Raw genomic sequence first — 24,873 nt, forward strand, 5'->3', positions numbered from 1 at the left:
GAACAAATCAGATGTACAAAGGACACTTCATGCCTCTCCATTCCATATTTAGCCCTACATATCTACTGTGACTCTACAGATTCTTTTTAAATTGTATTATGTCAAGTACAAGATAAGGAACTAAGTTTTTAAAGATATTTTTAGATGGCAATGTTACAGTAAGATACAAGTATGAGTGTAAAGTAAAATTTCTTATCAAAACTGAAAAAAATGTATCCACCTACACCTTGTTGGTATTTCAGACTCACGGAGGAATTTCCAAGTAATCCTGGTAAGAGGTTGCTCGGTAGCAAACTCAGAGTGAACAAGCAGTTAGGTTCCCGGCTCTTGTCTGGATTCCCTATTTGGATCTGCCCTCATTCTTTTGTGAAGAACATATACTCTGTGATTTTGCATGGCAGATCTGTTGTTAATGATCTTAAAATAATATGCTTGCAAAAAGTCTTTCTTGAGGTCCGGCTCAAGTTAAGGAGCTATGTTTAAAAGATTATCAGTTTGCAGTGCTGTAAGCAGAACTCACACACACCTGTTTTCCTAGAACTTTATAAAATATGCCCCAGGTGCCCATGGAAATTCACGGTCAAGAGTTCAGTGATAAATTATTTCTGCTCCTTTTTAATTCTCCTTTTTAAAAAGTCCACTTGATAAAGCAGTTAGCTACTTCTACATGGTCTAGAGGGTAACATGAGTGTAATTGGGAGAATATATTACCTATGGAGCTGGCCCCTGGTACTGTTGTCCTCAAAGACCATTTTAATCGCCTGGTCAGTTTCCAGCCGGTCACCTGCATCATTTCAATTGCTTCTCTCTCTCTTCCTCTCTCTGATGATGAGGAGAATGGATTCTCCTTCGTTAGGAGCTACTGAATTTTTAGACTGCTGCAGCCTCCCCTCGGCCCCTTTGTAACCTCAACCTTACCTGTCACTTTAGTTGGTGTGTAACCAGAAATATTATATTTTCATGAGTTAAATAATGTAAGAACAGATGCTACGGAAATATGCAGGTATCATGGCATTCTACTGAGATTTTAAAGTGATTCTTTCTTCCCCTTCCCCACCTCCCAAAACAATGATATTGGACCTAAATCTTGCCTCCCTGTTTTACCATGATTGGAGATGGGTGCCCAAGAGCCTACATGAATGATAGTCTCATAGAGAATTCATTTATTTCCTCTCACATCACTGTCTCCACTTGTCAATCCCATTTCTTCCCAAACTGCTGTATGTAAGTTTTATAAATTTGTTTTAGTATTAATTTTTAATTTTTTATAAACATATATTTTTATCCCCAGGAGTACAGGTCTGTGAATCACCAGGTTTACACACTTCACAGCACTCACCAAAGCACATACCCTCCCCAATGTCCATAATCCCACCCCCTTCTTCCAAACCCCCTCCCCCCAGCAACCCTCAGTTTGTTTTGTGAGATTAAGAGTCACTTATGGTTTGTCTCCTTCCCAATCCCATCTTGTTTCATTGATTCTTCTCCTACCCACTTAAGCCCCCATGTTGCATCACCACTTCCTCATATCAGGGAGATCATATCATAGTTGTCTTGCCACATGCAGAAAAATGAAATTGGACCATTTCCTTACACCACACACAAAAATAGACTCAAAATGGATGAAGGACCTCAATGTGCGAAAGGAATCCATCAAAATCCTTGAGGAGAACACAGGCAGCAACCTCTTCGACCTCTGCCGCAGCAACATCTTCCTAGGAACAACACAAAAGGCAAGGGAAGCAAGGGAAAAAATGAACTATTGGGATTTCATCAAGATCAAAAGCTTTTGCACAGCAAAGGAAACAGTTAACAAAATCAAAAGACAACTGACAGAATGGGAGAAGATATTTGCAAACGACATATCAGATAAAGGACTAGTGTCCAGAATCTATAAAGAACTTAGCAAACTCAACACCCAAAGTTTTATAAATTTTAAAAAATCTGAATGTGCTTAGGTTACAGAAAAAAAACTTGGAAATGCATTTGGATTAAGTAAAATAAAATTAGAAAAAGGAATGCTCAGAAATTAATTAAGGGTTTGTTTGACATCTTACAGAAGGAAAATGTCTGGAAAATATTGTCATCAGTAGCTTACATATATAAATAAAACTGAGGTCATCTGCTACTCAGCTATAGTTTAGAAACTATGTGATATGAGACACTGCAAATATTTTACCTGGAGAATAAAAGTTAAGTTGATGGCTAGCCTTAAATATTTGAAGGACCTCCCTATTGAAGATAAAACATACTTATTTTTGTATAGGTCCAAGACCAATACTGTAAGTTAACAGAGGACAGATCCTAGCTTAACTAGAACCATTAAAAAAAAATGAAACATGCTGCCCCATGAGGGATCTAGCAGAGAATGGATGGGTTATCAGCTCTTCTAGAGGAAATGTCCTGCATTGAGAAATTTGGGTTAAATGGCCTTATGTTCTCTTCTGATTTCTAAAAATGTCTTGAGGTATCTCCTAGCATGACTTTTGACAGAGCTCAGTTTTTGAGAATTAGGGAACAACTGACATGCTATACATTCTTGGTTTTCTTACTCAATTCTGTATCCAGAGTTCCTAGCACAATGCCTGACACAGTGTTTCCTCGGTTAAGTAATGGTTGAATTTATAAATAAGTGATTCTAATGGAAAAAAGACCTGGAATTTTAAAAACAGAAGTGCCACTGATGATGAGACACAATTAGAATTTATTTTAGCAAGATTGCAATCTATCAGCTTGGAAATGCCTTTTTCTTCTCTAACGAATAAGAAAGAAATTCTCAAAAACTGAAATGAGATTGAATTCGTTGGTCTGTTTTTCCTTAGAAAACAGTCAGAATTTCTACAGTGAGCTCTTTGCTTTGTAAACCAATGGTTTCAGCATTCTGAGAAACCCTGTATTTCTAGCTCTTCTCTAAATAACCTCTATCTGGAGCCAAAGGAAACATACACTAATTTTTAAAAATTTGTTTTTTTCTATTTTATGAATTATATAAATTAGGTCACCAGCCCTTTGGTTGAACTGATGTAATTCCCTATATATCAGTCAAAGTAGAGAAAACAATATGTGTTTTTTTGTTTGATTGTTTGTTTTTTGGGGAGGGTTTGTTTTTTTGTTTTGGGGCTGGGTTTTTTTTTTTTGTTGTTGTTGTTGTTTTGTTTTTTAAGCCTGTTACTGGTCTTTATTGCTTTAAGTCTGTCCTCTCATTCAGCTTTCAGGTCTCTTCCGTAATTTAACTCTTGCAACTAATCTTTTAACTCTTGCAACTAATCTTTACGCATAAAACTAGAACTTAATGGGAAAAGGTATATGCGATTCATCTCTACTGGAAACCCTTTTCATGGTAGTGATTAATCCTATCTTCAAGGTCTCCGACAAGTGAAGGACAAAGTGGCCCTAGGCTATCCAAGTCCTATAGTAATAGCAAACATTTGTCTGTGGTTTATAGAAAGTTGGGAGGTCCCTTTGAAGTCTATTTGTTTGGTAGCCAGGATCTCCCCACCAGGGTAACAGTGCTTAAAGTTTGATATTTTTTTAAACCTTAATCAAGACATTTTGGTTGTCTTGAATAAAAAGTTGAAAGCACATTCTAGTGTAGGTCTGCATTATGGAAATCCCCCAATAGGCACACACATGTTCAACAAGTTAGCTAGTTTTAAAGTCAAATTATTTGCCAACTGTGGTTTTCTATGGCATCCAGCTAGGAAAAGTTTTTATTTTTAACATTATTATAATATTTTTAACAAGGTATTTACTTTTAATGCATACTTGCATTTTAATAAGGAAGATTAATCGAAGGAATAGACAAAAGGGGATAAAAACATTTTAAGGCCTTTAATGTGAAAAAAAAAATGGCTGAAATCTTTTGCCCCCAAGGGTAATTTCATTCACATTCAGTCTTGTTAAGGTTCAAGAGTTGTCTTACTCTTAAAGAAGGGGTAAAAGGAAGGAACTATGTGTTTACAGAAATGTAGATGTAGCTAGGCAGACCCAGAGAATTTCTGGATATTAACAATAATTGGATATTAACAATTTATCTTTTTTGTAATGTGACTGGATTTTATAAGTAAACTGGAGATCCAAGGATGACTCTTAGTGCACTTCATTTAAAGGAATATCTCTGTTGTCCTGCTGTAGGAAAATTCACATTTACTACATGTATAACTTCACATTATGCATTAAATTACCCTGATATCACAATGAAGTGACTGAAACATAGAAGAGTATAAATAGCTTTGTTCTGATCATGTTGAATGATAGCATGGAAAAAGTGAAATCCTTGGAACTTTTAATACAGTAAATGAAATAGCCACCCAAAGCTGTTGTAATTTCATCTACTTCGGACAAAAAAAGGATATCTGCAACACTATAGGTTTTGTTCCTTAAATACTAAGTATACCTACAAATGCAACAAACTATATCAAAAGCAATTGCATTTGCAAGTTTCATTTGCTCAAGTGAAAAATCTCAAGTAGGATCTTCTCCCTTTAGGAAGGAAGGGGATATGGGTAGAGAAGGAATAAGAAAGAGTGATTATATTTAAGTATTCATACTGATCTCCTTAAAATCAGAAAAGTTTTTCCTTTTCTCTCATTTCTGATGTTTCAGAAGTTGCAACATCTTAGAAGTTTTCAGTTTGAAATGAAATTTCTGCTTCTGCTCAGAAAGGAGTAACTGCTATGGTCAGTTACCTTCCCACATTAAAAACACTAAACCAGAAAAAAAAATTTGATACAATTGTTTCAGACATTGGACATCAGGCAGCATAAGACTGATTTCTGAGAGAGGGAGAAACAACATGGCAAGGCCTGTGATTGTCCAGCTTACTAACGGGGCATCTCCAAGCCACGGCCCAGGAAGGGGAACCACAACTCCTCACGGAGTTGAGGAAGTTAAGAGATCCGTACTGAAAAAGGCCAAAGCAGCTACGATTTGTGGGGCAGAATACTGGAGTAGAGGGTGCATCATAAAGAGAGAAATCCAGAAAGCTGTACAAAGATCTTCTCAAATCATTGGCAGAATACTGAGGTGCATATGTGTGAGCTAAAACTTTATGAGAGTGGGGAAAGAACCCCCAGAAAGTAATAGCTACCTAAACAATTCCTAGTATTCCAAGAAGGCAGGGAATAGCTCATGTTCCTACCATCCAAAGGGGGAAGTCCTCATAATTCACAGGTGCTGGGCAGAGTCCTCAGATGGCCTTAGTAGTAGGATTAAATTAGCCCTAGAATAAAAGCTAGACTAGATTCACCCTCACAAAAATTTAAAACAATATTAAACTGACCCCAAGTACATTTAACTGTGTGTCAGAACAAAGTCTAATCCTTCTTAGAGAAATGCATCCAAATTCACCAACCAGCAACATAAAATCCACAATGTCTAATGTTCAATCAAAAACTAAAAAAAGGCATGAAAATATCACTCCTGACTAGAAGAAAAGTCAGTTAATGGAATCACACCCAGAAATAACATAACTGGTAGAAAAAGCAGATAAGGGCATTAAAGCATTATTATAAATATTCTTCACACATTCAACAAACACGTTGAAGACAGAAATAAATGATATAAAAAAAGACCCAAATAGAACTTCCAGAAATGGAAGAAAATGCAGTATCTGAAATGGAAATACACTACATAGGATGAATAGCAGATGAGATACTGCAGAAGAAAAGATTCGTGAATCTGAGGGCAGACTAACAGAAATTACAAATTAATGAAGCACACAAATAAAAGCAACTGAATAAAAAGAGAGCACTGGTAAACTGTGGGACAATATTGAGTGGCCTAACTAAAGTCTAAAAGGAGAAACAAAGGACAAAAAATGTTAGATAGTAGGCAAAATTTTTCCAAACTTTATAGAAATGATAAATTTATAGATCTAAGAAGATCTATATGTCTCAAACAAAAGAATCATAAAGAAAACCATTTCAGGGATGCCTGAGTGGCTCAGTGGGTTAAGCTGCTGCCTTCGGCTCAGGTCATGATCCTAGGGTCCTGGGATCAAGTCCCACATCAGGCTCCTTGCTCAGTGGGGAGCCTGTTTCCTCTCTCTGTCTCTGCCTGTCATTCTGCCTGCTTGTGCATGCTCTTTCTCTCTGACAAATAAATAAATTAAATCTTAAAAAAAAAAAAGGAAGAAAACCATTTCAGAGTTGTCAAGGTGATTCAATGAAGAAAAGATAGTCTTTTCAACAAATAGTACTGGAATAATTGGACATCTATTTGTAAAAAAGAAGTAAGGAAAAAAAAGACCTCAATACTCAGCTCACATGATACAGAAAAATTAACTTGACGTATACCATAGACCTCAATGTAATATATAGTTCAACTATATATAATATATATAGCTATATATAATATAGTTGAAACTATAAAATTTCTAGAAGAAAACTTAGAACATATTTTTGACCTTGAGTGAAGCAAACATTTCTTAGATGGCACACAAAAAGCACATACCATAAAAGGAAAATATTGATAAACCAAATTTCATAAAAACTTAAAACTTTTGCTTTTAAGACACTATTAAGAACATGAAAAGACAAGCCACAAACCAGGAGAAAATATTTGCAAATCATGTCTCTAAATATATATTTACATATCAGAATTTGTAAAGAACTCTTATAATTCAACAAGAAGAATGACAGCAAGAAAAAAATATGGGCAAAAGATTTGAACAGACACTTCACCGAAGAATATGTATGTCAAATAAGCAGATAAAAGATGCTCAACACCATTAGTCAACAGGGAAATGCACTTTAAGACTATAATGAGATACTGCTTACATTCACTATCAAGTCTAAATTTAAGAAGACAACAATACCAAGTGTTGATGAAGATGTCTAAAAACTTACACTTTCATCATATATTGCTAGTAGAGATGCAAAATAATGCAATTACTTTAGAAAACAGTCTTGCAGTTCCTTATGAAGTTAAATATGCTCTTAACATACCACCCGGCAATTTCTCTCCTAAGTACCCATGAGAAATAACTTATATTCTTACAATGACTTCTGTGTGAATGCCCACTGCACTTTTATTCATAATAGCCCAAATCTGCAAATAACCCAAATGACGAGCAACTGATGAATGAATAAACAAACTGCCAGAATTCTTCAATCACTTCTTTCTTACTTCCACTTCCTTGTCCCCTCTTCTTTCTTGAAAGCTCTACAAACTGTCCTTTATTCCATCTAGGCTCTTAAAAGTCTTCTGTGAGCCAGCCAAACCCCCCAATTTTTTGTCTTCTTTCTTGCCTCCTCAATGGCATTTGCCATTCTTAATTACATTTTCTTTCTTTGCATTCTCACTTCTTTTGGCTCCTATACCAGTGAATTTCCATGATTTTCCTACATTTTGCACTGATCCTTTTTCTGGAATTATTACCCAGGTAGAAAGACAATCAGCAACTGAGAGGCCCATTAACGAATCCTGGATACTGGGCCACATTCACTAATAGAACTCAAAGAAGTAAGACTCGCAAAAAGAAGGCAGGTCCCTAGTAAAAGGCTAGTAATCCATTGGATTTATAGGAGTGGTGATTTTTCAAGGCATTTCTACATCTGATACGTTTTTTTAAAATCTTCGCTGTATTTCTGTAAACCAACTGGAAGCAGGTATCATTACTTTTATCAAGGACACAGTTAGTCACATCCATTACTAGAATAAAGGGGGCACTGCTAGTCCTATCCATTATTAGGATGACAAGTAGAGGTGTGATAAGTCACACGTCATATTTACCTTAATCCTACTTTTTTTTTTTAAGATTTTATTTATTTATTTGACAGAGAGAGATCACAAGGAGATGGAGAGGCAGGCAGAGAGATATAGGGAAGCAGGTTCCCTGCTGAGCAGAGAGCCTGATGCGGGACTCGATCCCAGGATCCTGAGATCATGACCTGAGCCGAAGGCAGCGGCTTAACCCGCTGAGCCACCCAGGCGCCCCTAATCCTACATTTTTAATTTAACTTTAATCCAGGAATGGCTAGCTGCCAAGCAAGTATAGAGTGGGCTATAGTAGAAAAATCATTAGACTGGAAATCAGGAAACTGGGTTCTTGTCATAGCTCTGTCACAAACCTGTCAGTTGACCTTTGGCAAGTCACTTTAAGTGCTCCTGCCCCTCAGTTTCCTCAGTTGAACCAGATCATTGATTGGCAAGGACTTTTTTGACTTCCAAATCTTAGGACTCCAAGTACTGGGGAAAAGGAAAAGCTAGGGTTTCAAATGTGTTGAAGAATTTTTATATATTATTTTTAGCCCCAATCTTTATTTTTCTTTTGGTCTTCTGTCTTTCTTGTCCCTCCTTCCAGTTCTGTCACTTTCCTTGTCCCTGAAGATATTTAAGAAGCTGCCTTTCATCACTTTAGAACTGTAAATATGCCCTTGAAACATGCAAAGAGGCTTTTGTGTACTCCCAAATTGAGGTTATTATCGTACAAGTAAGTCACTTGAGTGCACTGCATTCCTCAGCTTGTTCCATTGAAAGCTTTATTAGGTTATATTGTCCTATCTCAGAAGGACTAGTTGAGTAGATAAGACTCTCCCACTTTAAAAGGTGGGCTATCTGATGAAACAGGGTGCCTAATGCTCCAGAGTGTAAGCAAAAAGGATTTTGGTTCTGCCCAAAAGACAGACACACTTCTCAAGACAAGTAGGTGCTCCACTTACAGTGGCACAGTCAAGGACGAATGTTCTAAAATTAAACCAACCAGCTGCTCAGCTGCAGACGCCCACCAGTCAATTATGCTATCTTCTCCTTGTCCTGCCTTCTCTCTCCATGAAACCCAAACTCCCACTCACGGCAACCTTTTAAAAGCTAAAATGTCACATACTTTCCCAAAGGTGCCTATCCAAAAAAGCAGGAACCCTGTTTCAAGAACACATTAGGGCACATGTACTCATTCAAAGAATCTATGCTCTTTCATCCACATACCTACAACTTCAACTTAAATGGAGCCAGTAACTGGCTTCAGAAGTCAACTAATATGAAACCTTCCTTGTTGGTGGGGCGACATGGGAATGCTTGAATCCTACTAAACTTCAGGAACTTGATATCAAGCTTGATATTAAATAAACAGTAGATAACAGAGCTTGAATAACAGTAGATATGGAGACAAATATATCAGTTTCCATGCTAGGTCTTGGGTATACCATCTACCTGACAATAAACAGAATAGCTGTCAATGTGTCACAAGATTCAACTCAATTAACCAGATGCTATTTGTAAACAACTAGTAAACAACCACATAAGACAAATGAGTACAATTGGAAATGTTTCTCAATATACATGTTATTCTAACTGGGCTTAAATAGAGTAAGGAAAAACTGTGATTACTTTTCTTTTATAGAAATCATTTTTTACTGTTGAGGTGATTTGTCTTTTTATTAGATTATATTAGGCTAGAGTTCCATGATTCCTGTCTAAATGTGTCACTGTCATTCTTGCAGTTGGTTTAGGTTTATTCCTGAACAATACATTATTCAAATTTGGCACTCAAAAATATTTTAATACTTACTAATATTAAATTCATTTTTTCTATAAAGTTAAATTTTACTAGTCATGTTTGACATGGTATAAGAATACCATACAGTAAGCTATTTCATAAGATAATAGGTTTATTGTGAAGTACCATGTGCCTAATATATTTTCTTATGAATAAAATGCAATTATATGAATAAATTTTATATTTATATTATTAATTTATATCACAAAATTAAAATGAGCCTGTCTTAACATAATTCTATAATGACTCATTCCTTCAATGCATAATTTTTTGAAAGATTTATTTATTTATTTGAGATAGAGAGAGAGAAAGAGCACAACAGGAGGGGCAGAGGGAAAGGGAGAGAGAATCTCAAGCAGACTCCATGCTGAGCACAGAGCCCAACACATGGCTCAATCTCACACCCCTGAGATCACAACCTAAGTAGAAACCAGAAGTTGGATGCTTAACCAACCGTGCCACCCAGGCCCTCCAGTACACATTGTTGAGAATCTATGAGACATGGTATTAGATGGGCATACAAAGATGAATCAAAGCATAGCACAAATGTAAAAAATGTAAGATAGACAAATATATATATAGGTATCATAAATTATAAACAAGGTTATAGTGAGGGTTTACCCATTTATTAAAAAGTCCAAATTACTAAAATAGAATTATTGAATAAACATACAAAATTGGGTGCTTATATTTTAAATTATTTTTCACATTTCTTAGATTGAGATGCCAATAAGAAAATAAATTTGTTTTTCCAGGACTTTTAATCTATTAACTCTGACTGTACATCTAGTTGACCCATAAGAATCTATGGTTATGGCAATGACTAGGAATGAAATGTATGAGCATCCTACAAAAATATGACTAGATTTGTAGAACAGGAAAAAGTCCAGATCTGGGGTCCAAAATCTTGACTTGTATTATCATCAGGGAGAGTCAAGGCTTCTTAGCAAGTTTTCATACTTTCATTATCAAACTTCTGGGGGCACCTGGGTAGCTCAGTGGGTTAAGTGTCTGCCTTTGGTTCAGGTCATGATCCCAGAGTCCTGTGATCATCCCTGGAGTGGGCTTCCTGCACTCTCCCTCTGTCTACCCCTCCCCCTACTCATGCTGTCTCTCTTTCTCTCAAATAAATAAATAAAATCTTAAAACAAACTTCTGATTTCATTTCTATGAAATTTTTATATAAAAATAAGGGCTTGGGGCATCTGGGTGGTGCAGTCCCTTAAGTAACCAACTTGGTTTTGGCTCAAGTCATGATCTCAGGGTCTTGGGATCAAGCCCCATATCGGACTCCATGCACAGCACAGAGTCGGCTTCAGATTCTCTCTCCCTTTCCTTCTGCCTCTCTCACTTGTGCTCTCTCTCTCTTTCTTTCAAATAAATAAATAAATAAATAAATCATTAAAAAAAAAGGGCTAATCCAGTTACAGTTTTATAAATTATACTTCAGAAAAGTTAAGCTGCCTTGGTGTTTTAGACTTTAGCTCTTAGCCAATATGCAGTAATAAGAACCAGACTAACCCCACTGCCTGAAACAACTAAAAAAAAAAAAAAAAAGACAAAATATATGAAAAAACTACTTTCAGATTTTGGACATCAGGCAGCAGAGAACAGTAATCCCTGAGATAATGGAAGCAAATGAGGTGAGCTCTCTGATTGTCCCAGCTTATTATCTAGAGAAAGCTTCCGGGCTAGGTCCAGAGAGCAGGAATCTAGGAGAAGCCTAATGGATGTGCATTACAACAATGGAGCAGCGGTTGAGAGGAGGAAAGGGGAGTATACTGTTCTAAGTTTTTTATGCTATATGTGAAGTAAGAAATATTACCTAAGGAAAGACTGTATTAAGTTAAAGATATATACTATATACTCTATATAGAGAGAGTATATATACTTTATATACTATAAACTCTAAAGCAGCCACTGTTTTTTTTAAAAAAGGTTACAAAAAATAAACAAAAAAGGAAATAAAAAGGACCCTAAAATAGTCAATCCAACAGAAGATAGAAAAAAAAAGAGTAGAATATAAAACAAAAACCAAAATAGAAGATTTAAACACAACCATCTCAACAATCACATTAAATGTAAAAGGTCTAAACACTCCAATTAAAGGCATAGGTTATCAGATTGGATAAAATTTTTTTAAAAGTGCAACTGTAAGAAATTCACTTTATTTTTTTCAAGTAGGCTCCATGCTCAGCATGGAGAGAAGCATATGGTTTGAATTCAGGACCCTGAGATCAAGACCTGAGTTGAAATCAAGAGTTGGATGCTTAATCGTCTGACTGTTCTCCTCTCCCACTGCAATAAATACATAAATAAAGAAAATCTTTAAATAAAAAGACATAAATAAGTTAAAAGTGAAAGAATGTAAAAAGATATACTATGTTAACACTAACCAAAGGAAAGTTTTTGGCAGTGGCTTTATTTTTAGACAAAGTAGATTTCAGATCAAAGAAGATTACCAGAGATAAAGAGGGACATTTCATATTGCTAATTCATCAAGAGGATGTAACAGTCCTAAATGTTTATGCACCTAGTAGCAAGACTTCAAAATACATGAAGCAAAAAACTGCAAAAAGAAACAGATGAGCTGATAAATATAGTTGAGTTTTTTCAGATCTTTTTTCTGGAAAAATCGATAAAACAAGTAGAGAAAATCAGTAAGGATACAGAAGATTTGATTAACACTGTCAAACAACTTAACCTAATTAGTATTTATATAACACTTTGCCAAAAACAGTAGTATACACAATCTTTTCAAGGGCAAAAGGACCATTTATCAAGATAGACCATAAAACAAATACAGATAAATGTAAAAGAATCAAATCATACAAAGTATGTTCTCTGACCACAAAGGAATTAGATTAGAAATTAATAACAGGAGGGGCACCTGGGTGGCTCAGTCTTTAAGGGTCTGCCTTCAGCTCAGGTCATGGTCCCAGGGTTCTGGGATCCAGCCCTGCATTGGACTCCCTATTCAGCAGCGGAGTCTGCTTCTCCCTCTTCCACTCCCCCTGCTTGTGTTCCCTCTCTCACTGTGTCTCTCTCTGTCAAATAAATAAATAAAATCTTAAAAAAAAAAATCAATAACGGGAGATACAAGGGAAATGCACAAATATTTGAAAATTAAATAACACACTTTTGAGTAACTTATGGGTCAAAAAAGAAATTAAAAAGGGAAAATAGAAAGGATTTTGAACTGAAAACACAATGTAACAAAATTTACGTAAAACAAAATTTACCTAAAGAAGCATTTGATGGGGAGGGGAATACCTCAAATCAAGGATCTACAGTTCTACTTTAAGAAATCAGTAAGAGAAGAGAAAATTAAATCCAAAGTAGAAGAAAGTAATAAAGATGAAAGCAAAAATAAAATAGAAAAACACAAGAGAAAGTCATTGAAAATAAAGCTGCTTTTTTGAGAACATGAAGATTCAAGAACTTAAAAAACACATTAAAGAACCATTGCAGTTGTGATCCCAAGGCTTCCATTTTTAGTAAATAAGAAAGCTAGACCAGAAGCCGTGGAAAAGACCTAATATTTCTATGTGTTTGGGTGCTTGATAATACCTGCCTGATCCCTTTTCTTAAGAATATGAAAGATCTTGTGTGCTGATGAAGAGAAAGAATCCATAAAACCATTTGAAATGTATTACATATTTTTACATAGGTATTTAGACATGTATATGTGTGTTCCTACACTCTTCATCAAGAGTGTAGAACTTGTGGTAAGAGCATTTTGCTTTTTTAATCTTCTAAATCTTATTCCCTATTTGGCTTCTCCTTTTTAAAAATACTATTTGGAAAAAGAGTTCATTCATTTATTCATTCAGTATAATTATGAAATGCTACAATATGCCAGAGACCGTGGGACATGCTGGGGACACAGCTGTTAACCAGACAAACAAGATCCTTGCCCACTGAGCAGAGTCTATTGTGTGATACAGATAAGTAAATAGGCAATAACATGGACTAGTGTGAAAGTGCTAGCACAGAAAGGTGCCAACAGAGTCTACAGGATGGGTAATCAACTTGGACCTGAAATATTCCTCAAGCTAGTGGCTAAAAATAATTTTTTAAATGTGATAACTAAGTTTCTTGAGTTATTGTGATCTAATAACATAGGCGATAAAATTTGAGTTATGGCGTAAAATGTAAGGTATAAGTTTGATAGTAAAAGGATCCTAGACTACTATGTACCTCATATTTACTCTACTTCTTATTCTATTCATATTGTGTTAATACTCTGTTGAAAGTTTCATATCAGAGTAAAAGTAAGACTAGGGAACACTATTTTAACTAATTTTCAGTATTATTGAGAGTTAGAAGAGGAAGAGCATATAGATCATTCTAACCTGCTCAGAACTTTTTAAGGATCTCTTTGTTACACTTGGGCATAAGAAATGGCAGAATCTAAGCCAAAAATCCAGATCCGTAGGCAAAGTTCGAGGGATTCCAGGCTTAGAAAGTGAGGCAAGACCAGAGAAATGTGAAGATTGCAAGGATTAGGTAGGAAAAGGCTGTGATTCATTCAGAAGCTCAGAGATGTTTTTAATTTTTTTATTTATTTGTCAGAGAGAGAGTGAGTGAGAGCGAGCACAGGCAGACAGAGTGGAAGGAAGAGTCAGAGGGAGAAGCAGGCTCCCTGCGGAGCAAGGAGCCCGATGTGGGACTCGATCCCAGGACGCTGGGATCATGACCTGAGCCAAAGGCAGCTGCTTAACCAACTGAGCCACCCAGGCGTCCCTCAGAGATGTTTTTAAATTATGCATTTAATCTAAAACATTGATTCACATTTGGAAATGTATCTTCAGGACATTATATAAAACTTCTTCATTTTAGCTATATGATTGTTCAATATAGCTGATTATATTGAAAATCTGGAAACAATCTATGCCTAACAACAGCAGCCTGGTTAAATAAATTGTGTCATATCCACACAATGGATCTCTAACCAGATTTTTAAGTAATGCAGCAGTGTTTCTCAAACTTCATTGTGCATCAGAATCATGCATCTGTGCATCAGAAGACATGCTGAAACCCAGATTGCTGGGCCCCATCTCCAGAGTTTCTGATCGGTCCACCTGGTACAGGGATCAAGAATCTGCATTTCCGGCAAGTCTGGGTGGTCCAGTTGGTTGAAGTTCTGACTCTTGGTTTTGCTCAGGTCATGATCTCATTGTCGTGGGTTCGAGCCCCACATCAGGCTCAGCTCAGTCTGCTTAGATTCTCGCTCCCTCCTGCTCTCACTCACTGTCTCTCTTAGATAGATACATAGATACATAGATAGATAGAATTTGCATTTCTAACTAGTTCCCAGGTTTTATACCAAGGTTGTTGGTCTGAGGGCCACACTTTGAGAACCACTGATGGGGAGTTACTTCCATTGAGTTGGAAAACATTTACAAGGTATTGTTAAGTTGAAACAAAATTGTTTATATTATCTTCTATATGTATATAGACAGAGGTATGGATGGGAAAATATTGTGGAGTTGCTAGTATTCCTTGTTGTCTTTGGGATCTCATTGTAGATTCTTAATGTCTCCTACATTCTGAGTGACAGATTTCTTTATAATGGTAGTATTAGCCACTGAAATACAATCAACTTTCTTAATTTGAAAAATATGATCAGGAGGGGCACTTGGGAGGCTCAGTGGATTAAAGTCTCTGCCTTCGGTTCAGGTCATGATCTCAGGGTCCTGGGATCAAGCCCTGCATTGGGCTCTCTGCTCAGCAGGGAGCCTGCTTCCTCCTCTCTCACTCTCTGCCTGCCTCTCTGCCTACTTGTGATCTCTGTCTGTCAAATAAATAAATGAAATCTTTAAAAAAAAAAAAAATGGTCAGGAGGTCCCGGCCAATAGCAGTAATAAGCTGCTATCAAAACAGACCTGGTCTTAGTTCCCTTCTGGCTTCTATGTCTTGTCAGGAGTGTCTCTTCAGAAGCAGTCATAACAAAAGAGCAGTGATGGGCTCATAGATACGTCCTGTTCCTGATGGGGATGAAACCAGAAGAGGCTGGTGTTACAGGAGGGTTTCTGTGCTTTTCCTTCATTTTAGCAGTGCCATGCAGACTTCTTCTGGAGATGTTTGAAGAAAAACTGGGTGGGACCCAAAGGGCGACCTGCCAGAAGCTTGAAGCATCTGGATTGGCGCACTCTTTGTTTCCTGACGCAGGGTAGATCCTTTTCCCAGAGTATCAGATTAAGGCGTCTCCTTTCTGGAAAAAAGATTTCATGGTTTAAATTCCCGTTGACTTTTGTGTCTGTGGCACTGGGCTGTCTCCGTTCCAGCATCCAGCCTCAGGGGTCATGATGTCCCTTCCCGGCTGATATCAGCGTGCCAACTGTGGTGTCAGGCACACTGAGCACAGAGACGCCATTCAGCCTCCACAGTCTGGGTTCAGGAAGCCAAAGAGCTTCTAAGTTCCTACAAACCTTGACAGACCTTCCTCTAGCCTTGCATGTGCAGAGCAATTCTCAGGAGGGAAAGGGGTTGTAAGGAGGGAGGGAGAGGAAACAAGGGTAAATGTCAAGGGTAAATATGTGATAGGAACCCAGAGAGCAAACAGTTGTCACCAATGTGGAGGAAAAGGAAGGGTGGGCCACAATTTAGAGAAGTATGCTGTAGCCTTTTCAGTAGACTACTTACTTGGTTAGCACTGTGACCTTTTCCATGTCCTTGCATTACTGTGGTCAATAAACATAGCCACATTATTGGTTTTATTGAGAGTTCCTCACACATGTCTAACAGAGTGCCAGGATTTGGGATATTTTATGAAAAATTAGCTCCACATAACTCACAATGGATTCAGTGTGTTTTTTTTTTTAATTTTAATGATTCAAATGTAAAATTAGGCTGTGATATGGGCTATCATTGAAAGAGATTACTTCAAGAGCACTGGGTGTTATATGCAACTGATGAATCACTGAACTCTACCTCTGAAACTAATAATACACTATTAACCATTCAACTAACTTAATCATCCATTTTACTCTCTATATGTGGATATAAGGGATGTTTAACTGATTTCAGAAATCAAATCAAAGTTAATTAATTGAACTTAAATTAGTTAATTTAGTAATTGATTGATGTTGTTAATTTTAATTAATTGAACTTAAATAAAATAATATTTTAAAAAATTAAAAAGAGACATTAGTTATCTATTGACTTCCAAGTAGGTGACATATTATTTGTTGGAAAATTTTATTCCCTATGTTGTTTCCAACACTTTACATGTGAATAAATGGTGTGGAATATTGTTAAAGTTTAGGCTACAACTTTTTTCAAGTTCAAAAATACCTAGAAATGCAGAAACTGGTTAATGATTCAATTATTTATAACTTTTATAATACAAGTTCCTACCTCTTCCTTCCTAGTGCTATAACATGAATTCAGTATGTGAATCCATTTAAGATCTTGTAAGAGGAAGCTAAGTTATTTAAAATTCTCACCTATTACTTGAATGACAAGAACAATGTTAAAATCAACCAATTCGTTTACGAAAAATTTACTGAATATTGACTCTGCACCAGGCACTGTCCTGGGATCAGTGATTACCCTCAAGGAGTTTACTTCCTAGACTGGGACAATGGTAAATCATTACACAACTACTACTACAATGTGTTAGTTGGTATTAAGCACTAAGAACAAAAATGAGGCAAGGCTGCTACAAGGACTTTATATTTTATTCTGAGACAAATGGGAGGTCTTTGGGTGGAGGTCAATTTAAGCAGAGTGACATGATCCAACTTCTGTTTATAGAGGATCACTCTGGCTGCTGGACAGCAAGTATCCATTGACTTACCACCCCCTCCCCCAAAGTTATATTTCTTTTTTTTTTTTTTTTTAAAGATTTTATTTATTTATTTGACAGAGAGAGTTCACAGTAGACAGAGAGGTAGGCAGAGAGAGAGAGAGAGAGAAGCAGGCTCCCTGCTGAGCAGAGATCCCGATGCGGGACTCGATCCCAGGATCCTGAGATCATGACCTGAGCCGAAGGCAGCGGCTTAACCCACTGAGCCACCCAGGCGCCCCCAAAGTTATATTTCATTTGGGACATTTGGGACAGTTATGTACCAGTGGGCCTGAAGATGTGATCCTGCACAGTTGATTCTTGCCTTTCATACTTTCAGTGCAAAATCAATTTCCAAAATGAAACTTTTACATCCAAAGTATTCCTTAAGGAAGTTTTTTCCTGGAAAACTACTTTTAGATACCTTCTCTCTAAATGGAAGTTTATCCAAAGCCCACTTTTTAATAATTACTTTACTTTCAAACTACTTTATCCAAATATTTCTGAAATAGAGTTCCAGGATATCTTTTTAAAGATTTTTTTTTATGGGGACACCTGGGTGGCTCAGTTGGTTGGACGACTGCCTTCGGCTCGGGTCATGATCCCGGAGTCCTGGGATCGAGTCCCGCATCGGGCTCCCAGCTCCGTGGGGAGTCTGCTTCTCCCTCTGACCTTCTCCTCGCTCATGCTCTCTCTCACTGTCTCTCTCTCAAGTGGATAAATAAAATCTTTAAAAAAAAAAATAAAGATTTTTTTATGTATGTATTTGAGAGAGAACGAGACAAGCAGGGGAAGCGGCAGGGGGAGAAGCAGGCTCCCCACTGAACAGGGAGCCTGATGTGGTGCTCCATCCCAAAAACCTGGGACCATGACCTGGGCTGAAGGCAGATGCTTAACCATCTGAGCCACCCAGCCCCTTAACATATCTTTAAAAAATCAAGAGATACCTAAGAATTTTTCAAGAGAGCTTTGTCTCTCATTATATAAATTAACAAGATTATTTGAGGTTTCATTCTTTTTTTTTTTTTAATCTCCATAATAAGGTATAATTTAGTGTTGGCCTCCTTATAATACTGGTTTATGTCATGAGATTGTTTGGAATTCCTTTTTTATATTCATTGGTTTCCACTAGCAATGATTTCCTCTTCCACCAGCCTCTATTCCCCCAAAGTTAACAGACCCTTAGAGAAGTTTGTACCACTCCACCCCAGGACCCCTTTTATTACTCCCATATAATGTATAGATACACACACATGCCCAAAGCCCGTCCCTTCTGAATCTTCCTCCCTCTGGTTTCCTCCTCAGAACTCAAGTTTTAAATTGCCTTTCGAGTCTATCTCTAACATACACAATAAAAACTGTTTTATTACTTCTACTTTGCATTTAACCAAAGTATTCTTAACTGGGGCACCTGGGTGGCTCAGTGGGCTAAAGCCTCTGCCTTTGGCTCGGGTCATGATCCCAGGGTCCTGGGATCAAACCCCACACTGGGCTCTCTGCTCAGCAGGGAGCCTTGCTTTCCTCTCTCTCTCTCTCTCTCTCTCTCTCTCTGCCTGCCTCTCTGCCGACCTGTGATCTCTGTCTGTCAAATAAATAAATAAAATCTTAAAAAAAAAAAGTACTCTTAACTAACTTGATCAGCCATTTTATTCCCTATATGTGGATTTAAGGGACGTTTAACTGATTTCAGAAATCAAATCCACTCTGAAAGGACTGTATATTTACTGCTAGTAAGAATATTCCAAGAATGTGCCACAAGCGTGGAAGGCAGATCCAGAAGAGGGGAACCCCAAAGTATTTGTAGCAACCATGACCCCAATTAATAACTGATTAGTCTTCGAAAGGGTCACATTTTATCTGGAAATAGAAGTGTCTCGATCTTGATTTTGCAATCACTTCCTAACTGGTCCTCCTGCTTCTATTCGTCACGCTTTATAATCCATTCTCCTCACAGGAACGAGAATTGTCTTTTTAAAAAATGCAAATCAGATCACATCACTTCTCTGTGTATGACTTTCCAGTGGCTTCCCACTACAGCTAGAATAACTACCATGGCCTTGAAGGGCTCTCTGTTCATGATCTGTCTTGTCCTGGCTCCATCCTCTGCTCTGAAAACTCTCCCCTTGTTTCCTGGACCTCAGTCACACCGGCTTTGTTGTTCTTCCTTTAATAAGCCAGGCTTGAGGGCACCTGGATGGCTCAGTCGGTTAAGCGTCTGCCTTCAGCTCCAGTCATGATCCTGGGGTCCTGGGATCGAGTCCTGGCTTCCCTTCTCAGTGGGGAATCTGCTTCTCCCTCTCCCTCTGCCGCTCCCCCTGCTTATGCACTTGCTCTCTCTGTCATATAAATAAAAATAAAATCTTAAAAAACCCCCAAAAACAAAAAACAAACAAACAAACAAAAAACAGACTTGATTCAGCTTCCAGGCCTTGAAACTTGTGTTCCTTCTGCCCAAAATGCTCTTCCCAGTCTCTGCATGGCTGCCTTCATCTTAAGAGTCAGGTCCCTGCTGGCTACTTATTTCATACTTATCCTGCATCCAAACAGGCAGCACACCTGTGTGATCAAGGTCAAAAGGCTGCCTATCTTAGCACTTGCAGATGACAAAAGGTATAAGTCACATCAAAATTGTATGAGGCAAATGATTTGGGGTTTGCACACAGCCCTATATACTCATGGTAATATTTTTCTTCTTTACAGGTTATTTTCCGAGCTTTGTCACCACCATACGATGCAGAGAACCCTTACAGTGCCAAAGTGCAGGAGCAGCTGAAGATCACCAACCTCCGTGTGCAGCTGCTGAAACGGCAGTCTTGCCCCTGTCAGAGGAATGACCTGACCGCAAAGCCTCAACATTTTACACATTACGCAATCTATGATTTCATTGTCAAGGGCAGCTGCTTCTGCAATGGCCATGCTGATCAGTGCGTACCTGTTGACGGCTTCAGACCGGTCAAGGCCCCAGGAGCATTCCACGTGGTATGTGAAACAATTCCTCCCCTATGAAAAACAAACCATGGGTTACCCTCAGCTTTGGGCAGTGGTAATCTAAGTTTCCTCAGAGTTGGTCTTGGCTCACACAGTGCTTCTGTTTTTCCCTCTGCTGATTCACTCTTCCGACCCCATACCCATCCTATAAAATGCCAATTAACTCGTTTTTTAACTCTTCAATTTTAGAATTATAAATAGTCAAGCATGATAACCAGATTCCTTGGAATACATCCATGCCAATTTTTAGTACCATGACCTTCAGATATGAAGTGTAAGGTGAGCAGCAGGGGAGGTTGGCATAATCATATTTGTGGCATTATCACACAGGAGTAGCTTTGACAGTAAATGGGGACTATTGTTGAGTTGACTTTAAAGTGGAAAAAACAAGAACCTCAGTTTAATGCCTGGTATCTTTTGCTGTCTGGCCAATAGAATGAATAATAATTCTCCTCTGTGAAGAGTGGCCTGACCCCCTGTCACCCTAAGCCAGAGTTAAACCCCCTTTCCTCTACAGTCACACATCCCCTTGTGTTTTCCTCTGAACTTTCACTTGACTGCATCTCCGGGGAGATCGCAAACTCTCGAAGACCAGGACTGTGTGACCTATGTCTCCTCAGGACAGTGTGTTACCTGAGCCAGAGTTGGGGGTTTGGTAGGTGTCTGATTGAATGATAGCAACACAGGAATAGAAAAATGATGAAAATGAAAAATGATGTGATTGTCCTCACATCACTTTCTTCCAAAACACACACACACATATACACACACACACACAAAGTGGCTCAGTCAGCAAGTGCCTTGTTGGGATGCACCCAGAGCCAGGGCTGGGTACTGGGCGAAGAGAAGGCGAGGAAGAGAGCACTCCAATTTTAACATTTTATATTTTTCTCTGATACTTCTGATCAAGACAAAAAAATTAAATAAAAATTTAAGACCTCAAAGTATCCTTACTTCATTTCCTAGAGAGGAGACTAACACATTGGTCTTCTTTCGCCCAGCCCTAATAGAGGACAGGGCCATAAGGGACCATGAACCAGTTAACCCACAGAAAAGTTGGTATTTGCTGGGCTAAGTCCCTGGGGTGTAGGACAGCACTGCGGTAATGAAAATGAGTAGGGTAGTGACCAGAGTTTCAAAAACAAAAACAATGCTCTTGACTCTAGAAACGAAGCTGGGGCTTCCGAGTTGGAGAAAAAGCAGTACTCACCCGGAAAACTCCTACTAGTTTGCAGACACTGATGGATCTTTGAGCTAACATTGCTTCAAATAAAGGATGGAATAATTGGTAATACCTAAGTTAGGCGGGTTCAGGTATGATTCACAAAGAAAATAACTCAGATATTCTAGAGATGTGCCAATCTCCTAGACTGTAAACTAGAAAGAGGATGTGAGGTAGAATGCCAGTACATCTCTGCCATTGTATTTCAGTGAATGAGTGACAGGAGGGCATGGCTGTAATGGGCTAGGCATTTGTGTCCCTCCAAAATTCGTATGTGGAAAACCTCATCAGAGGGGCACCTGGGTGGCTCAGTGGGTTAAAGCCTCTGCCTTTGGCTTGGGTCATGATCCCAGGGTCCTGGGATCGAGCCCCACATTGGGCTCTCTGCTCAGCAGGGAGCCTGCTTCCCCCTCTCTCTCTGCCTGCCTCTCTGCCGACTTGTGATCTCTGTCTGTCAAATAAAGAAATTAAAAATCTTAAAAAAAAGGGACGCCTGGGTGGCTCAGTTGGTTAAGCAGCTGCCTTCGGCTCAGGTCATGATCCCAGCGTCCTGGGATCGAGTCCCACATCGGGCTCCTTGCTCCGCAGGGAGCCTGCTTCTCCCTCTGACTCTGCCTGCCACTCTGTCTGCCTATGCTCACTTTCGCTCGCGCTCTCTCTCTGACAAATAAATAAAATCTTAAAAAAAAAAAAAAAAATCTTAAAAAAAAGAAAAGAAAAGAAAACCTCATCACAGTGTGATGGGATGTGGAGGTGGGGCCTTTGGGAGGTAATTAGGTCATGAAAGTAGAGACCTCAAGTGAATGGGATTTGTGGCCTTAAGAGACCAGAGAGGTAGCTAGCTCTCTTTTAGCTGTGTGAGGATACAATGAGCAGGCAGTAGCCTGTCACCCAGAAGAGGGTCTTTACAAGAAACAGACCCTGCTGGCACCCTGATCTTGGACTTCCATTCTCCAGAACTGTGAGATATAAATTTCTTTTGTTCATAAGCCACAAGCCGGTCAGGGTATAAAATGTGGAAAACTGTGAGCTGAGGACCAACCACTTGGGCCACACGGGCAGTGACTGGCTAGATGGATTCCTCTGTGCTTCTGGAGGCACAGCTGGCCAGGCCATAATGTGGGACTTCCACAAAAGCAAGTACCTTCATACGCTAGATGGCAGGGACATCGTCGATGCCCTGTGGTTCAGCCCCCACCACTACTGGCTCTGGGCTGCCATAGGCCACAGCATCAAGATCTGGGACTTGAAGGGCAAGATCATTGTAGATGAACTGAAACAAGAAATTATCAGCACCAGCAGGAAGTCAGGGCCTCCCCAGTGCACCTGCCCTGCTCTAGTGATGGCCAGACGGTTTGGTAGCTACACAGACAACTTGGTACAGGTATGGTGAGTGACCATCAGCACCCCCTAGAAATATATGCTAGTTTTAGAAATTAAAAAAAAAAAAAAGGCTTTCTTATTTAAAAAAGAAAAAAATAATTCTACTAATTCTGCTAAATTCTAAAAGGGACACATACAGAGTTAACAGAAACTTCTGCAAAAGTCTTAAAATATAACAACTCCACACAGTCTTCTGCCAACAAGAAAGCTCAGCCTATGAGCTTGAGCCTCCATGTCTGCGCCGTTGGCCCTCCACTCCATTCTGCCACTACCCACCGAACCTCTTGCTTCCACCATGACCTTGTGCATTCCAGCAGTGTTCTATCCAAAATCACTGCCACCTTCCACACCAACCTCACCAGCTGCCCTCTGCAAGAGTCAGAGGTGGGGAGGTGGGGCCCCCAGATCCAATCCTGGGAATCACAAAAGCCTATGAGAGAGATACCAGCAGTAAAAAGAAGAATCTGGTAGGTGGTGCCTACCAGTATCATGAAAAGCCTACGTCCTCCTGGTGTCTGGAAGGCAGAGGCCTAGTTTGCTGCAAAATATCTGAACAAAGAAAATCTGCCTCTTGCAGGACTGGCTGAATTTTGCAAGGCACCTATAAAACTAACCCTGGGTGAGAACAGCAAAGTGTTGAAAATCTGCCAGTATGTCACTGTGCAGACCATTTCTGGAACTGAGGCCTTAGGGATCAGAGCTAGGCTTCTGCAAAGATTTTTTAAGTTCAGCCAAGATGTCCTTCTGCCCAAACCATCAGACACACTGGCACGCAGCTGCAAGGTTATCAATACTATGACCCCAAGACTTGTAGCTTTAACTTCACAGGCACTAGGGAGGATATTTCAAAAACACCAGAGCAAAGAATTCTTCTGCACACTCCTGCCCACAATCCCATGGGAGTGGACCTTCATCCTGAGCAATAGAAGGCAACAGCAATAGCAGTGAAAGAAGAATCTCTCTAGTTCTTTGACATGGCCTACCAAGGTTTTGCCAGTAGTGATGATAACAAGGGAGCCTGGGTTGTGCACCACTTCGCTGAAGAGGGCATTAATGTTTGTCTCTGTTAATCCCATACCAAGAACATGGGCTTCTATGGTAAGCATGTGGGAGACTTCACTGGGCTCTGCAAAGATGTTGAGGTCAGAGGGGTGGAGTCACAAATGAAGACCTTGATGTTCCCCTGTAAATTCCAGCCCTCCTCTCAATAGAGCTCAGGTTGCCTTGACCATTCTGACCAGCCCAGATTTTCCAAAACAATAGTTGCAGGAAGTGCAAGTCATGGCCAACTGCATCATTAGTTTGCAGATTCAGCTGGTCTCGAACCTCAAGAGGGAGGGCTTCTCCCAACCATGCACAGCACATCCCCGACCAGATTAGCCTGTTTTGTTTCAGAGGGCTAAAGCCTGAACAGGTGGAGCAGCTGACCAAGGAGTTCTCCATCTAAATGACAGAGGTCAGCTGCATCCCTGTGGCAAGGGTCATCTTGGACAACTGGGCTACCTTGTTCATCACATTCACCAGGTCACCAAGTGATTTCCCTAATGAGAGGGAACAGAGACAAAACGGCCCTGCCTTCAGCCTTTGCACATGTGAGATTCACAGGATAAGGAAGGTTGGAGGTGAAGAGTGGATCATTTCTTTCAACCACAGTAACTGAATGTGTTTCTCAGAAAAGAACATGTAGTTAAACAGGGCAGAGGCATCTGTAGCTGGTGTTTGGAACTGTGTGGCTTGAAACCAGACTCTCCCCCATCTTTGTATCCACAACTTTTCTGAAATAGTTAACATGTACAGGAAAGCCATAGCCTTTTTAAAAAAGCCATTAATCATATCATTGCAATATCACAGAAGCTTCAACTGGAGCACTTTATGGTGTTGAATGTACCTCTGTGGACTCAGCATGAGATTCAACGCTTGTTAGAGGCTTTGTGAGAAGACCTAGTCCTAACATTAGTGGTCAGCCTGGCCTCCCCATGACTGAGCAAT

At 39.1% G+C, this 24,873-nt stretch overlaps 1 protein-coding gene, 1 long non-coding RNA gene and 1 pseudogene across 4 annotated transcripts in view; 2 read left to right on the plus strand and 1 right to left on the minus strand.

Annotated features, from left to right (window-relative positions):
- The window catches only part of NTN4 (netrin 4), a 113,660-nt gene that overhangs the window by 18,869 nt on the left and 69,918 nt on the right, over window positions 1-24,873 (plus strand). For both annotated transcript variants that reach the window (XM_082739298.1, XM_082739299.1), the window contains exon 3: window positions 19,992-20,270. In XM_082739298.1, coding sequence (XP_082595424.1) covers window positions 19,992-20,270 — 279 coding nt within the window. The remainder of the gene's footprint in view (window positions 1-19,991; window positions 20,271-24,873) is intronic.
- LOC309869003 overlaps window positions 20,208-24,873 on the minus strand; it is an 89,393-nt gene continuing 84,727 nt past the window's right edge. The window contains exon 3 of the long non-coding RNA XR_014313922.1: window positions 20,208-20,291. This is a non-coding gene — a long non-coding RNA (uncharacterized lncRNA). The remainder of the gene's footprint in view (window positions 20,292-24,873) is intronic.
- On the plus strand, window positions 22,619-24,544 carry LOC309868815 (aspartate aminotransferase, mitochondrial pseudogene; annotated as a pseudogene). Its single transcript has 2 exons — window positions 22,619-22,885; window positions 23,199-24,544. The product of its transcript is annotated as an aspartate aminotransferase, mitochondrial pseudogene (transcript).

Source organism: Mustela nivalis, assembly GCF_964662115.1.
Source record: "Mustela nivalis genome assembly, chromosome: 7".
In the NCBI taxonomy this organism is placed as follows: domain Eukaryota; kingdom Metazoa; phylum Chordata; class Mammalia; order Carnivora; family Mustelidae; genus Mustela; species Mustela nivalis.